Genomic DNA, 15,649 nt, shown 5'->3' on the forward strand with positions numbered 1-15,649 from the left:
TTGTGCGCTTGTATGCACACATTCACCCACCACTTCCACAGCTGGTTTCCAATGGGCTGTGGCCCGGCATTGGGCCATGGTCCAGGGATTGAGAAAGTTTGCTTTAATGAATGTACCACATCTAATTTATGCTGGTCTATAACCATAATAAAGATTTGGTTTATTTTATTTGGTTATGCACAGTTATAATGCCAATATTTCATAATAATAAAAATCATGCAGGGGTTGGAAAGAAATTTGGATCTCATTTAGTTCAATTACTTAGTGTACTATACTTTTCTTGATAGATGGGTGTATAACCTGTTTAAACATTTTCAGTGGATTATCCACCATATGCCAAGGTAATTCTGTTTAACAGCTCTTATTGTTAGGAGATTTTTTGATGTTTATAGGAAATGTACTTTCTTGTAATCTAAACCCATTGTTTCTTGCCATGTCTTCTGCACAATGGATTTTTAGATAACATCAAGACAGATAAGATATGTATCTTGTGCTGAAATGTAGTCTTTTTTCCTTCCTTTCAGACCCCTTATTAAATTCAGGTAGTTCTTGACTAACAGCCATATTGGGACTGGACTCAGTTGTTGAACAAAATGGTTGTTAAATGAAATGTCACATGACTGCTTTGCTCAACTACCACAACCCTGGCATTCCTGGTTGTAGTTGTTAACTAATCTTGGGGATTTTCACTCTCTAAGTTAAGAGACAGCACGGTCAGGTAAGGAGTGCAGGATGCCTTGAGGGTAGTGGAGATCTTGGGAGTAAATATCTCTTGCCTGCTGAAATCCAAGCAGGATTTTCAATCCCTGAGCAGAGAGACACTCGTGTGCAGCCTTTGCCGATCTCCTTGGGCCTCCTCCCAAGAGACCTCATGCTTTAAGAAGGTAAGGTAAGCCTTACCATTCTGCCTCTCTGCTTAGGAGTTGAAAATCTTCCCTACTGAAATCCAAGCAGGATTTTCTCTCCCTAAGCAGACATAAACTATTTGTATTTGTATTTATTTGTATTTTATTGGTCTTGTATGCCGCCCACTCCCGAAGGACTCCGGGCAGCTTACAATAAACAAAGGAAGGGGATAAATAGACAAATAGACAAACAACAATTTAAAATACACAACATTCATAATTACACTGGGGCTGGCTATTTCAACAGCCCCCCAGCCTGTCGGAGCAGCCAGATCTTAGTGGCTTTGCGGAAGGCCGGGAGAGTAGTAAAGGTCTGGATCTCCACGGGGAGCTCGTTCCAGAGGGCTGGAGCTGCAACAGAGAAGGCTCTCCCTGGGGAGTCGCCAGCCGACATTGGCTGGCAGATGGGATCCGGAGAAGGCCTAGTCTGTGCAATCTGATCGGTCTGTGGGAGGTAATTCGCAGGAGGCGGTCTCTCAGGTACCCAGGTCAGATGCCATGTAGGGCTTTATAAGTAACGACTAGCACCTTGAAGTGAGTCCGGAGACTAATGGGTAGCCAGTGCAGCTCGCGGAGGATAGGTGTAACATGGGTGTACCTGGGTGCATCCACGATTGCTCGAGCGGCTGCATTCTGGACTAGCTGAAGTCTTCGAACACTCTTCAAGGGCAGCCCCATGTAGAGTGTGTTACAGTAATCCAGTCTTGAGGTCACAAGGGCATGAGTGACTGTCTGAAGGGCCTCCCGATCCAGGTAGGGTCGCAATTGGTACACCAGGCGAACCTGGGCAAAGGTCCCCCTGGTCACAGCCGACAAATGGTGTTCTAAAGTCAGCTGGGGATCCAGGAGGACTCCCAAATTGCGAACCCTCTCTGAGGGGCATATAATTTCACCCCCCAACCTGAGAGATGGAATACTTGGCCAATCTTTGGGAGGGAACATCAGTAGCCACTCGGTCTTGTCTGGATTGAGTGCCAACTTGTTTACTCCCATCCAGACCCTAACAGCCTCCAGGCACTGGCACATCACTTCTACTGCTTCGCTGAGTTGGCACGGGGCGGACAGATACAACTGCGTATCGTCCGCATATTGGTGGTACTTAATCCCGTGCCGGCGTATGATCTCACCCAGCGGCTTCATGTAGATGTTAAATAGGAGGGGGGACAGGACCGAACCTTGCGGCACCCCATAATTGAGGGGCCTAGGGGTCGATCTCTGCCCTCCGACCAACATACCATGGATACCATGGTCGATAGTATTGAAGGCTGCTGAGAGGTCAAGGAGCACAAGGATTGAGAGGTGACCCCTATCCCTGGCTCGCCAGAGATCATCGATCAGCGCGACCAAAGCAGTTTCCGTGCTGTAACCAGACCTGAAACCTGACTGAAAGGGATCCATATAATCGGTTTCATCCAAGGACCGTTGGAGTTGAGAGGCCACCACTTTCTCAACAACTTTCCCAACAAAGGGCAGGTTGGAGACTGGACGATAGTTGCTCAAAATGGCTGGTTCCAGAGATGGTTTCTTCAGGAGGGGTCTCACCACCGCATCCTTTAGGAGGAGCGGGAAAATTCCCTCCCAGAGAGAGGTGTTAACTATCGTGCAGATCCAGCCACGTGTCACCTCCCTGCTGGTCGAGACCAGCCAGGAGGGGTATGGGTCCAGTATACAGGTGGAGGCACTCACCGCTCCCATGGCCTTGTCCACTTCCTCAGGAGAGACAAGTTGAAACTCAATCCATGAAATATGCTCAAGACCTTCCCCCGGTACCTCGGCTGGTACCGTGCAATTGGAGTCCAGCTCTGTCCGAATCCGAGCGACTTTATCCGTTAAATACTGAATAAATTCCTCAACTCTACCTTGTAAAGGGTCATCCGCATCCCTCCCTTTCAAGAGGGAGCGGGTTATTCTAAACAAGGCGGCTGGGCGCGATTCAGCGGATGCAATAAGGGTGGCAATATGCAAACATTTCGCCGCCCGTATTGCCACGAGATAGGCTCTGATAAAGGCTCTCATCAGTGCTCGGTCTGACTCAGATTTACTGGCCCTCCAGCGGCGCTCTAGGCATCTCTTTTGGCGCTTCATCTTCCGGAGTTCCTTGGTGAACCAAGGAGCTCTCCTGGATCCGCTGCCTCGGAGAGTTCGCAAAGGCGCAATCCAGTTTAGAGCCCTCGCCGCTGCTGTATTCCAGGCAGCGACTAAGGACTCCACCGGATTGTGGACGAGAGTGTCAGGTATTTCTCCAAGCGCCGTCTGAAATCCCGTAGGGTCCATCGGGCGCCTGGGGCGGAACCACCTAATTGGTTCCCCCTCCCTACAGTGGGGGATTGGTTTCCGAAAGTCAAGCCTCAGTAGGAAGTGATCAGACATGACAAGGTCAAGGTCTTAATGCCCTTCAACTCTAGATCATGTCTCCACTGCTCCGAGAGGAATATGAGGTCAAGCGTGTGACCCGCTGAATGAGTCAAACCTCAAATTACTTGGGTCAAGTCCATGGTTGTCATGGAAGCCATGAACTCCTGTGCCCCGTCAGAGTGTTCACCAAGTGTAGGCAGGTTGAAATCCCCCAGAACCATAAGCCTGGGGAACTCTACCGCCAACTCGGCTACTGACTCGAGGAGCGAGGGGAGGGCTGTTGCAACGCTGTTGGGAGGTAGGTATGTTAGCAACAAACCCACTTGACCTCCAAAGTCCAACTTCATCAGCAGGGACTCACACCCGACAAGCTCCGGAGCAAGGATCCTACAAGGAACTAAAGACCTTCGGACGATGACCGCCACTCCCCCACCCCTTTCCTGGGGTCGAGGCTGATGAAGCACCTGAAATCCTTCTGGGCACATTTCAGTGAGGGGGACTCCTCCCTCCAGGCCCAGCCAGGTTTCAGTAATACATGCCAGGTCTGCCCCCTCGTCTAAAATTAGGTCCCGGACGAGGGGAGCTTTGTGGACCACAGACCTGGCATTTAGCAGCAACAGCCTGAGACCAGGGCCTGACAGTTCTCGTCATCTGGCCCTGGAGTGGAACTAGCAGGGCCGGAAGGAGGGATCTCTGTGACGTAGTGAACCCTCCTTCCCCGGTAATGGCTAGCCCTGAAGTTCCCGTCGTACCTGCCTCTCCCCATAGTGACCGTAATGCTCCGGCCCATCCCCGCACCCGTAGACCCATATCCCCTCCCGCAGCCTCCGCTCCATCCAGCAGGCGATTTATGTCACACATTCCGGGATGGGAGGTAGCCTGGGCCCCCTACCACTTCTGCAATAGCACTCAGTGGAGGAGGCACCAGGCTGTACTCTCAATCCTCTCATACATACACAGCCACTCATCCATGCATTCCCCACGTAAGTCAATTAAAACACAAAAAATACAGCAATAATGAAGTTAAAAAGTGGGTACAGACATCAACCAGGCCACATTCACATCAATCAACCACACCGCATTCCTAAAATTTGTGGAGCACTGTGCAAGTGTAGTTTAAAATAGTCAATGGTGCGGGGAGGAAAGGGAGAGCTGCTACGTCCCTCTCCCTTCCTCCAAGTCCCAACAAACTCATGTGTGGCTTGCACCTGGCTTCCCAGGACCTCCTCTCTGCACTCTGAGGTCCTGCACTCCTTACCTTACTATGCTCTTTCTCAACTTACAGAATGAAAATTCTACTTGGGTTTTGCCTTTGATGGCTGGTTGAAAGAGCTTCCTGCCAAAGGATTTCAGCTCCATGCCTGCTTAGATTGCCAAAATTCCAGCAGGCTCAGAACTGAAATTACTGAAATTGATTGATTAAAGGTAAAGTCCTCACTTAATCATGAAAAACCAAATTCACAGGTATAGAATAGGCAGTTCCTGGTTCAACATAGCAATTGTGAAAGAGATTTAGATGTCTTAGTGGATCACAACTTAGGTATGAGCCAGCAATGTTCTGCAGTTGCCAAAATAGCCAATATAGTTGCAATTGCATCAATAGAGATCAAATCAAAACAGCAAGAAGCGATAGTAAAGCCTTACACTGCCCTGGTGAGACCACACTTGGAATACTGCTTCCAATTATGGTCATCACAATAATGTATGTATGTATGTATGTATGTATGTATGTATGTATGTATGTATGTATGTATGTTTGTTTGTTTGTTTGTTTGTTTATTGAGGCCTTAGAAACAGTGCAGAGAAGAGCAATAAAGATTATAAGGGATCTGTAGGCTAAATTGTATGATAAATGGCTAAGGGAAGTAGGTATGTCTAGCCCAAAGAAGAGAAAACTTAGGGAGACATGAAAGCAGTCTTCCAATATTTGAAGGACTATGGCAGAAAAGAGTGTCAATTTACTCCCCATAGCACCCTTAGAGAAGGACAAGAAGTAATTGATAGGAGACAGGTACAGATCTGCCCATGTCTCAGTGCATTGAATTGCATATGTCACATTGCTCAGTTTATGTCTGGTGTTTTATCCTTGGGATGGACAAGCGTGTATCTTAGTGTATTCTTAGATTTAAATTTTACATGTATATTGTGTTGGTTGAAAATTCACTTGAGCTTTTCAAATATTCCTGCAACATATTGAATTACAATGCTAGGTTTATTCTCTTCTTTCTCTGAAATGGAGATGCTCCTGGTTTTTTTCTCAATTTGATAAAGACCCAGTTAGGATAATTAAAAGTTCTGAGGGATTCATTGATCTGTTTTAGTTCTTTTTCTTATTCCTCTTTATTGGAAGGCAAACTTTCAGCCCAGTGGTGTAGGATTATGATCATTTTCATTTTGTGCTCCAGTGTGAAAATCAAAATCTAAATACTGATCTTTGTGTGAATTTTCTGTAAACTTCATTGTTGAGGCCTTTGTCTTCCTTAATATGATTTTCTTGGATGAGAAGCGAAACATTTTTAAAGGAAAAAAAAACCTAAGAAAGAAAGTCCAGTTGTCTTTTGGAAAATACACATTTGGGACAATATAAATTTTAACTTAAAAAAATGATAGAGAAATTAATAGAAATGTGAAAAAGAAAAAGGTTTCTGTTTTTAACAACAGTTATAAGTAAATTTGTATTTTACCTTCTTTGTCTAAAGTTTATATCAAACTATCCTTATGGTAATCTATCCTTTCTAATCATCCTTTTCATAAACCATCTGTTTGTTCTTTCAGCAAAAAGTCCAAAAGGGATTTCCAGTTACTAATAAATGTAATAGTTTATCTTTCTCTAAGCAAACAAGTTAATTTTGTCATCTTTGCTAGTTCTGTCATTTTCACCAAGCATTCTACTGTTAATGAGTGTTTCATAATATTTCCATTTTTGCACATATAATTGACTTTCAGCATGTATAAAAAAATTTCATGGCTTTTTTAGTTGTCCAGTAATTGTAACAAATTTAATTCTTTCAATTGATTTTTAATTTTTCAATTTTTTTGCACCATAATACATATTTGAACCCATAATTTTCCAGCTTATTTTAAGTCCATCAGCCATGATAAAATGACTCTTTTTGTTGTGCACATTTTCAACATGTATAATGTACTATTATATATTTTAGATAATTTTCTGAAGTCATATACCAATCTTTTCAACCATGTAATTTCCCATTGTCCCAACAATAGTTATGTCAGAAATGCATATCCCATTTAACAGTAGACTTTTTCATGTATTTACTTATTTTAAATTCCAACAAGATGCATTTTGGCAAGTTACATGTTCATTTTTGTACATAATTCAATTTTACATTATCTCTTCTGTTGCTCAGTATCAAATGTCTTGTTTTTTATATTGAATCTTTCTCTCAACTGGGTATACCATTGAAAATTTAATCCATCTGCAACCTTAATTTCTCTTGATTTCATATTACATTGTCCATGCTATTGTTCTAACAATTCTTGATAGGTTAACTATGTCTCATTACCTGCTTTTTCTTGCTATTATTGTGCTTCTTGTGCTAAGAATTATAAGGCATTAGATTCTAATATCTAATGTAGATTTTTTTCCTGCTAAATATAAAGAAAGTACAATATCATTACTGATTTTTATCTTTATCCTCTTATTTAGCAGCAACAGAAACTTTGATGAAAGCAGTCTACACATTTTATCAGCAAAGGAATCTTCCTTTTCCTGTACGTACATTACTTTTGAATTTTTTTGCCAGAGTTTATCAAAAGGAAGAGATGAACCTACATATAAATAGGTAATAATACATATTACTTTCAACACTGTGTCATATAACAGAGAAAATCATTTTTATTGGTTTTTTGTTGAAATTTCCGATACATTTTGCAGCCAATTTGATGTAACTTTGTAAATGCCTTGTTCTTTAAAAGGCTAATGTGGAAGCATGCAGTGATAAACCCACAATATACTTATATATTGTCTGAAACTTTTTAATCCCATTCATCAAATTAATATAATGTCTCTGAAATTCATCCATGAAAATGTTGTGAATTAAGAGCCTATTTTCTGGGCCTCAAAAATATATTCAAATTTGGGTAATGTGCACGTTGTTGTATTATAACTATGAAGTTACTTACTTGTTATTGTTTTTTTCTTGTGCATTGCAGAAGCCAAAGTAAAGTATTAACTTGCTGGCTGGCTGGTCTGCCTCAACAGCTTGTTCTTCTTGGCTTAAAAAATCCTGAACTTTCAGAGCAATTGATTGGTATTATTTATTCTGCTGCATCTCGGGCGAACAAAGAAATTCTACAGAGTTTACAGGCTGCTGCTCCTATGATATATGGTAATTATTATTTTAATATTCAAGAGCTATACTGGTTACAATCTCTAAACTGCATCAAGAAAAACACTTTGAAAATTGAAACAAGTTAGAAAGGATTTATTCTGTAAGAAGTATTGGGTTCAACTTGCTTTTTCCATTTGGAGCTGTTATTTGAAAGGATAACAATAGACTCAGGATTTTTTTTTTGATAAAAATTGTAATCTGACTACATTCTTGTAAGATTAGTTTAACACTATATTAAGAGTGTTTTGATAACTTACAATAATTGACTACTTCCACTGTTATCCTGGCCAGAAACTCTCAACTATCTTTGTAGAGGGTTGCCTCTTGCATTTTTGTTTTTTCTCTTTTAACACTTATAATTTGAAGAGCACAATGGCTTATTGGAGCAACTGGGTATGCCAGGTTAAATATATTATGCCCATCAAGGTAGCAGAAAAAGAAGGGAACAAATTGTTGTCCTTTAACAGCTTGTGTCAATGCCTAGTATACTAGTGGTTGCTACAAGGTACAATAGAATACATATCTTTATCTTTATTTTGACAGTTTAAACAATGGTTATTACAAGGTAATAAAAAGCACTGCTTTGCTTTATATTGACATAAACAAGTCTATAGTTATCTGGGTCCTGTTTGTTTATCTGTTTTGAAGATAGGGAAAATATTTCCCTTTTTCCAGGTTTTTGACACTATTTTCAATTATTTTTAATGAATGAAGCTCTGAAATGACCTGTATAAGACTCTTGGTTTTAATTGACTTGATCAACTACTCCCTAGTTTTTTTGTTAGATATTATATGACAACTATTTCATATGAAGTGGAAGTCAAAGAGCTTCGCCTTTTCCCTATCATTTGTTACTACAGGTAATAGCAATAGCACTTAGACTTATATACCATTTCATAGTGCTTTTACAGCCCTCTCTAAGCGATTTACAGAGTCAGCATATTGCCCTGAACAATCTGCGCCTTCATTTTACCCACCTCAGAAGGATGGAAGGCTGAGTCAACCCTGAGTTTGGTGAGATTTGATCTGCCAAATTGCAGGCAGCCGGCAATCAGCAGATGTAGCCTGCAGTACTGCATTCTAACCACTGCGCCACTGCAGCTCTTTGTTTAAAATCCTTTTAAATTGGTAATTGAAACTGGAATTTCCATGGCTAAATAGCATGATCATAAAGCATGACAGCACTTTTTGTTGCTGTTAAAGGAATCCTGTGGCATTGTTAAGTGCAAACATCAGGTGATCACTACTTGTGACCCGCTGGCTTCCCCATTGACTTTGTTTGTGGGAAGTTGGCAAGTCATAAATAGTGATCCCGTCACCACAGATTCTGTGATGTAATTACAAACTGGTTGTCACGTGACTGGATCATGATCTCAATGAGGCCCAGTTGTCACTGAATGAATTGTTAAGTGAGAACTATATCTATTTTCTCCCTGTCTTCTATTTTCCATTTTTTAAACACTAACTTTTCACCCAACTGAAATCTCTCTGCATTCACAATATGCAATATTGTATCCTTAGCATATCAGTTGTAGTGCAGTTTGATCTAGTTGTTAAGGCACCAGTCTAGAAACCAGGAAAGTGAGAGTTATAAATCTGCCTTAGTCATGAAAACCAATTAGGTGATTTTGGCGACTAACTCTTTTTCATCGCAACTTAGCTCACAGGGTTGTTTTGGAGAAAACGAGGAGTATTAGATATATTTGCTGACTTCAGTTATTTATAAAAATACTAAAGACAAGAAAAGCAAGAGTTTAAAAGCACTCTATTTTTATTAAATTACAGTTCATTGCTTAGATTTGCTCTATCATTCTTCCCCTGTATTAGTCACCATGAAATAAAGTTCTTTCAGACTCATCTCACAGACAGCAGTTGTCTTCACAAAATCTTGACTTCAACCCAAGAGATAGTACTGTCTGAAGGTATAATTTGTGGTACAGATGTCCATTCAGACAGAACCCCTTACTTATACAACTCAAGGGTACTAGGAGAATTAAGGCTCTCAGGTATTTTGGTGATACCATGTACCCTCATTTATCACTGAAAAGACAAGTGCGTACCACACTTGGATTCAGCCTCCTCTCTGTTTTCATTTTGTGTAATTGAATATTTGATATTTGCCTTTTACTTTCCTGGAGCTTACCTTGAATTCTGATCCTATTACATAGTCAACTTGTTTAACCTCTGCTTAATTTTTGATTTGTTGCGTGCTGTTAATTAGAATAATTCATACCCATAATATTCCTGAAGCATGATATTAATAGATATGGGACTTCCACCAGTTTAAAGCAAAATGTTAATCTGATTAAAACTCTTCATTGAGGTTATATTCCCTTAGGAAAAAATGATATAACCTTATTCACTGAAAGTATACCATATGTTTTCATGTTATAAAGTTCTAGGACGAGATTGTGTGTTAATTCAAGGCTTTTTCTAATTGTTTTTGAAAAACTGATGTAAATTTTTTTCAGTTCAGTTGCAGTGTACTTTGTCTTTAACAGAGGACTGTAATCTGCTTATCCAAAATGCTTGATTCTTAGTTTATATTTTATTATAACATAATCTAATATGATATCAAACATCATAATCTGATATCTGCAGGTAACACTTAATTTCTTGAATTTCATAGATCCACTAGATGGCGCAATGGTTCTTCTGCCACCTGAATCCCAGCAACATTTAGTCCAGCTACTTTACTTTGTGCCTCATTTACCAAACGATCTCCTTGCTGCTCTCAGCCGCTGTTGCATTATGGGAAAACTGTCTGTAAAGTTAACCAGCACTCTTATTAGGATACTGCGTATAAGGTAACAAGCCTTTTCTGTTTTCCTGAGTAAACTCAACTAACACATGAAATGAAATCTTGTATATTTTAAGAATATTTTTAGGGTTCATTGCACAGTCACCAAATGTTCAGACTGGATTTGGCATTTGGCCATCAAGTTCTTCTCAAGGACCTGGGATAGGCAGATGTCAATGTTTTAATGATGTTATACGTATTGTTGTAGCAATGTTATGGTTTGTTGCATAGTCAGCCAGATGTTCAGATTGGATTTGTCATTTTTGCCTATTTACTCCTTCCCAAGGACTTGGGATAGGCAGCTGTGTATGTTTGATGATATTACTGATAGTGTCACAGGATATAAGCTCTTCCATGTAAAGCTGACTTCTGCAATTGACTGATTGTGAATTCGTCAATGCATATGCCATGATGGCGAACCTATGGCACACATGCCACAGGTGGCATGCAGAGCCTTCTCTGCGGGCACACCAGACTTACAATAGTGTTTCTTCCAATGCATCACTGTTGCTACTTTGTCATGCTGTCTGTGCAATTTTCTTGCAGCAGCTAAACAGCTGTTCTACTGGTTATTTGTCCTCACTGTTAGAAAGTTTCTCCTTAATTCCAGGTTGCTTCTCTCCTTGATTAGTTTCTATCCATTGTTTTTTGCCCTGCCCTCTGGTGCTTTGGAAAAATAAATTGATTGTTTCATGTCCCCCTGGTCCTTCTTTTCTCTAGTCTAGCAAACCAAAATCCTGCAATTATTCTTCATATGTTTTAGTCTCCAGTCCTTTAATTATCTTAGTTATCTCTTCTTTGTACTTTTTCCCAAAGTCTCAACATCTTTTTTGTAATGTGGCGACCAAATCTGGATGCAATATTCCTGGTGTGGTCTTACAAAGGCTTTATAAAGAGGTACTAATACTTCACATTATTTTGATTCTATGCCTCTGTTTATACAACCAAGGATTGTATTAACTTTTTTGGTGGCTGCTGCACACTGTTGACTCATGTTTAAGTGATCATCTACTAGGACTTCAAAGTAGATGTTCACAGTTACTGTGTTTGAGTCAGGTTTCGCCTAATCTGTACTTGATTTTCCTGCCCAGTTTTAAAACCTCACTTTTCTCCACATTAAATTTCATTTTGTTGGATAGAGCCTATTGTTCAAGTCTGTCAAGATTTTTTTGGATCCTGAGCTTGTCTTCTGAGGTGTTGACTATTCCTGCCAACTTAGTGTCATCTGCAAATTTGACTTCCTTTTCTATTGCCTCGTCTATAAATCATCATTTATGAAGATATTGAAGAGTATTGATCCTAAGACAGAACCTTTTAGTACCCCACTGTTTACTTCCCTCCATGTAGGTATAATACCATTAAGGACTACTTGTTGCGTATGGTTTGTTATCTGGTAGTGATGCTGTCCATCCCATATTTTTCTAGCTTGTCAAGAAGTAGGTTGTGGTCTACTTTGTCAAATGCATTTCTGAAGTCTAAATAAACTATGCCCACAGCATTTTGCTGGTCTATTACTTTAGTCACTTCGTCTAAGAATGAAAGGAAATTGGTTTGGCATGATCTGTTTTTAACAAACCCGTGTGGCTTCTAGTTATAACTTCATTTGTTATTTGTTTCTAGATGTTCACAGATCTGTCCCCCCCCCTCCCAGTACCTTCCCAGATGTTTGGGTGATTGGTCTGTAGTTTCTTAGGTCTGTCCCCCCGCCCCCTCATTTTTTTAAAGATGGGGACCAAATCAGCTCTTCAGAACTCTGGGATGTAATCCATCAGGTCCCAGTGACTTTTATATTCATCGTCCGACAGGTGTTCTTTTACCATTTTCTTGCTTATTTTTATTTTTATTTCTTGTTTTTTCTTTTACGGTTGTGTTTTGATAGGTTGGGTATTTCTTTTTGTGTGAAGACTGATGCAAAGAATGAGTTAAGTAGCTCTGCCTTCTCTCTACTGCCTGCTACTCCCTTGCCATCTTCTCTCTTTAGTGGTTCAACAGTTACCTGGACTTTTTTAATTTATATGTTGAAAGAAACATTTTTATTAACTTTTTGGTAGGGGGTTAAATTTTTTATTTTTTCATTTTCATAATATATAATCATATGTATAGTATTACATATCCAGCATCATTTTGTATTATTAAATATTTACATCAATTCACCTTACCATCAACTCACAAAACACAATTATTGGCTCTTCTGCTCTCCATACACCATATTTGTCCTTATCCATCACTTTCTTCTCCCTCTCTCCTTCTTCACTCCCCCCTTCCCATGCCTCATTTCTCTCCTCCTCTTCCCCCCTCCTTGCCCTGTCTTCTATTCCTCTCTTCTTCCCTTACTTCTCTCCTTTTCTTCTTACTCTTCATCTCATTTACTTGGTGTATTTCAGCTTCTGAGCAAGCTGCATTTTATGTTGATGGTATTTATAGTTCTTTTTCAATATACATATTTAATTTTAACATATATTCTCCTCCTTTCTTAAAAGAAAAAAATAGGACAAAAAAGTATACATATATAGTCATTGTACTTTTAACCCCCCCCCCCCCCAAAGCCTAATTTTGGATGAGATGTAGATCTGGTTACAATTGGCAGATATTCTCATCATTATATAATTATACATCCTCACGCGCCCCCAATTTGTGATTCTGTCTTTAAATCTCAATAGTTTTCCATTATAGATATATTCCATATTCTCTTTCCATTTTTCCATATCTTGGGTTAAATTATCCTTAAATTTCCTTAATCTATTATGTAAGGTAACAAGCAGTAATCATCTCACTTTATTCATCACACACACACACACACACACACACACACACATATCCATGTTTCATATATTTTCACCCATGTTTAGTTTAAACATATAAAAGTGAAACACAAACCTCTGTTTTACAACCACCCCATATCAGTTTCATATTTATCCATATTCCATATATTTTTGCCTTTTTAAATTATCTTTTCATTATTATGTTCAACTAGTTAGCACCTCCATTTTATTGTCATATTTAGGAATAAAACCTTATCTTGCTTTAGATTTTTGCATATCTAGATACCTGATTTTTCCTAGTCTTTTGTCCCACTTCTCTGTTCCTGTCTTCTCCCTTTTCTTTGTTTTAACACCTCCACTCGCATCAATTTTCCCCCAGCCACCCTCACAAGAGTATTTTATATTTCTCTTTGTTGGGGCATAGCCTCCTACTTCAATTTTCCTTATGGCACTAAGAACCTCCAAAACCACTTTTTTTCTGCTTTTTATTCCCTTCTGTTGGGACACCTCCTCTTTTTGCAGTTTTTACAGTTTTCCCTATACCACTGCCAAGACTGATGACGTTTTTTGTCTGCTTTTTATTTCTCTCCATTTTTCCCCTTCGTTGTATTGCCCCCCTTCTTCTTCTTCCTTAAATTCTTCTTTAGATCTCTGCTTCCCTGGGTTCAGAATTCTATTTAGACTTGATTTTAATGATTTATGCATATTTTTCATAATTTCACATAGTTCTTCTAATTCCCAGTTTTCCATGATGTCCAGTTCCAAAGTTAAATCTTATTTCAAAATTCTGGTTCACCTTAAGTTTAATTAATCCAACTACTTGAAACCAGAAGAGAAGCTGAAATCATCTTAATCTTTTGTAGAATAAAAAGAAGAAAGAGGGGGAAAAAAACCTTTGAATTTCCCAGGTTTGAGTCTGATATTTATTCTTTCCTTTAATAACTGCTCAAAATAAATCACTTGTAAGAAGCTTGTAATCAGCCAAAAGTTTTTCTTTGCCTCCTGCTTTCCCGAATTCTGATTTATGGGAGTTAGTTAACTAAAACTTCCCGCACAGTCAAGGTTAAGTTATCCTTTATCAGTAAAAAGACTAGCTTTTTTCTGGAAGGAATTCAAACAAAGTAAAAGTAAACTTTTCGGGATATTGGTTTCTATTTCAAATTTCAAAACCAAATTTGAAATTTATGATTGAATGGGTTTGTCACTTCTCTGCTTTCTATTCTTCTATCTGAAAGCGTTTCAAACAAGGAACTTCTAGGAGGGCTGGTGTTACAACCCTCTACCTTCCTTTCTTCCTTTTCTTTTGGAAAAAGAAAGTTTGGATCTTATTTATGTTCTCAAGATTTCTTTGCCTTTTCCAGGTTTAATTTATAGTTGTGGGTTAGATAAATTTTCTTACCCTGTCTTTTATCTCTTCCACTCCCCTCCTGTTCCATTCGCTTTGACAAAAAAGTGAGCATCTTGTCAGTCATGTTGAAGGCTGCCACCCCGATTCCGATTCATAGGCAAATCTCTGACCTGCGAGGGACTGTTGCTTCCCTCTGGGTTTGATGAGACGCTGCCATTCTCTCTCCCCCCCCCCTTCTAGGGAGGTTCTGATCCAAAAAAGGATCCCCGGAGTTGGTTTGTCAGACAGGGTTCATGTGAAGCTCTTCAAAGTTCACATCCCCCACATTTGTCCAGCTGGAGAACTTCCTGTTGAATCACATTTTTTATTAACCCTGTTGTTGCAAATCTTTGTTCATTCTGAGCCTTTGCTTTCCTGACTTCATCTTTGCAGATTTGGCCTATTTGCTGATATTCTGCCTCAGTTAGGTGTCGCTCTCTCCATTTTTGGTATTTGTCCTTTTTGTCTTTCAGTTTATCAGAAAGATCTTTATGCAACATGGTGGTTTCTTCTTGGATTTCCTGCTTTTCTTTTTCAGTGGTATTGTGCTCTTACGACAATATTTTTCAGAGTTTCCCCTTAGGATTTTTATCCATGGAATTTTTCTTTAGAACTTTCTGAGTTTGTTAAAATCAGCTCTTTTAAAGTTTAAGACACTAGTTGGATTTTATTCTAGTGCTTGTGTTTGCATTATATTGAATTCCAATATGACGTGGTCACTCTCACCCAAAGTTCCTGCAATTTCAACTCCCTCTATCACTTAATAAGAATTAGGTCCAGTATAGATTTTCCTTTAGTTCCATCTTCTACTTTTTGGATGACAAGTTGTCAGCTAAGCTGGTTAGGAATTTGTTTGATCTCCTACTTGATACAGAGTTAGTTCCCAATTGATATCAGGGTAGCTAAAGGCTTCCATTACTACTGTGGTATGTTTCCTACATATTAATTAATTGTTTAGGAAAATGTTCATCTATTTCTTCTTACTGTAATGCACTCTACATGGAGCTGCCCTTAAAGAGTGTTCGAAGACTTCAGTTAGTCCAGAATGCAGCCGCGTGAGCGATTGTGGGTGCACCTAGGTACACCCA

General features: G+C 39.5%; 1 protein-coding gene across 2 annotated transcripts in view; it reads left to right on the forward strand.

Moving 5' to 3' along the window:
• Nucleotides 1-15,649, forward strand: part of TEX10 (testis expressed 10) — a 48,798-nt gene that overhangs the window by 14,851 nt on the left and 18,298 nt on the right. The window contains exons 7-9 of one of the 2 annotated variants that reach the window (XM_014052418.2): nt 6,931-7,063; nt 7,434-7,609; nt 10,242-10,419. In XM_014052418.2, the coding sequence (XP_013907893.2) occupies nt 6,931-7,063; nt 7,434-7,609; nt 10,242-10,419 (487 nt within the window). Of the gene's footprint in view, nt 1-6,927; nt 7,064-7,433; nt 7,610-10,241; nt 10,420-15,649 lie in introns of both variants that reach the window. The other variant, XM_014052417.2, reaches the window with a different exon arrangement.

The sequence above is a fragment of the Thamnophis sirtalis genome, unplaced genomic scaffold (assembly GCF_051295495.1).
Source record: "Thamnophis sirtalis isolate CommonGarterSnake01/CBP01778 unplaced genomic scaffold, rThaSir2_p1.2 scaffold_4, whole genome shotgun sequence".
In the NCBI taxonomy this organism is placed as follows: domain Eukaryota; kingdom Metazoa; phylum Chordata; class Lepidosauria; order Squamata; family Natricidae; genus Thamnophis; species Thamnophis sirtalis.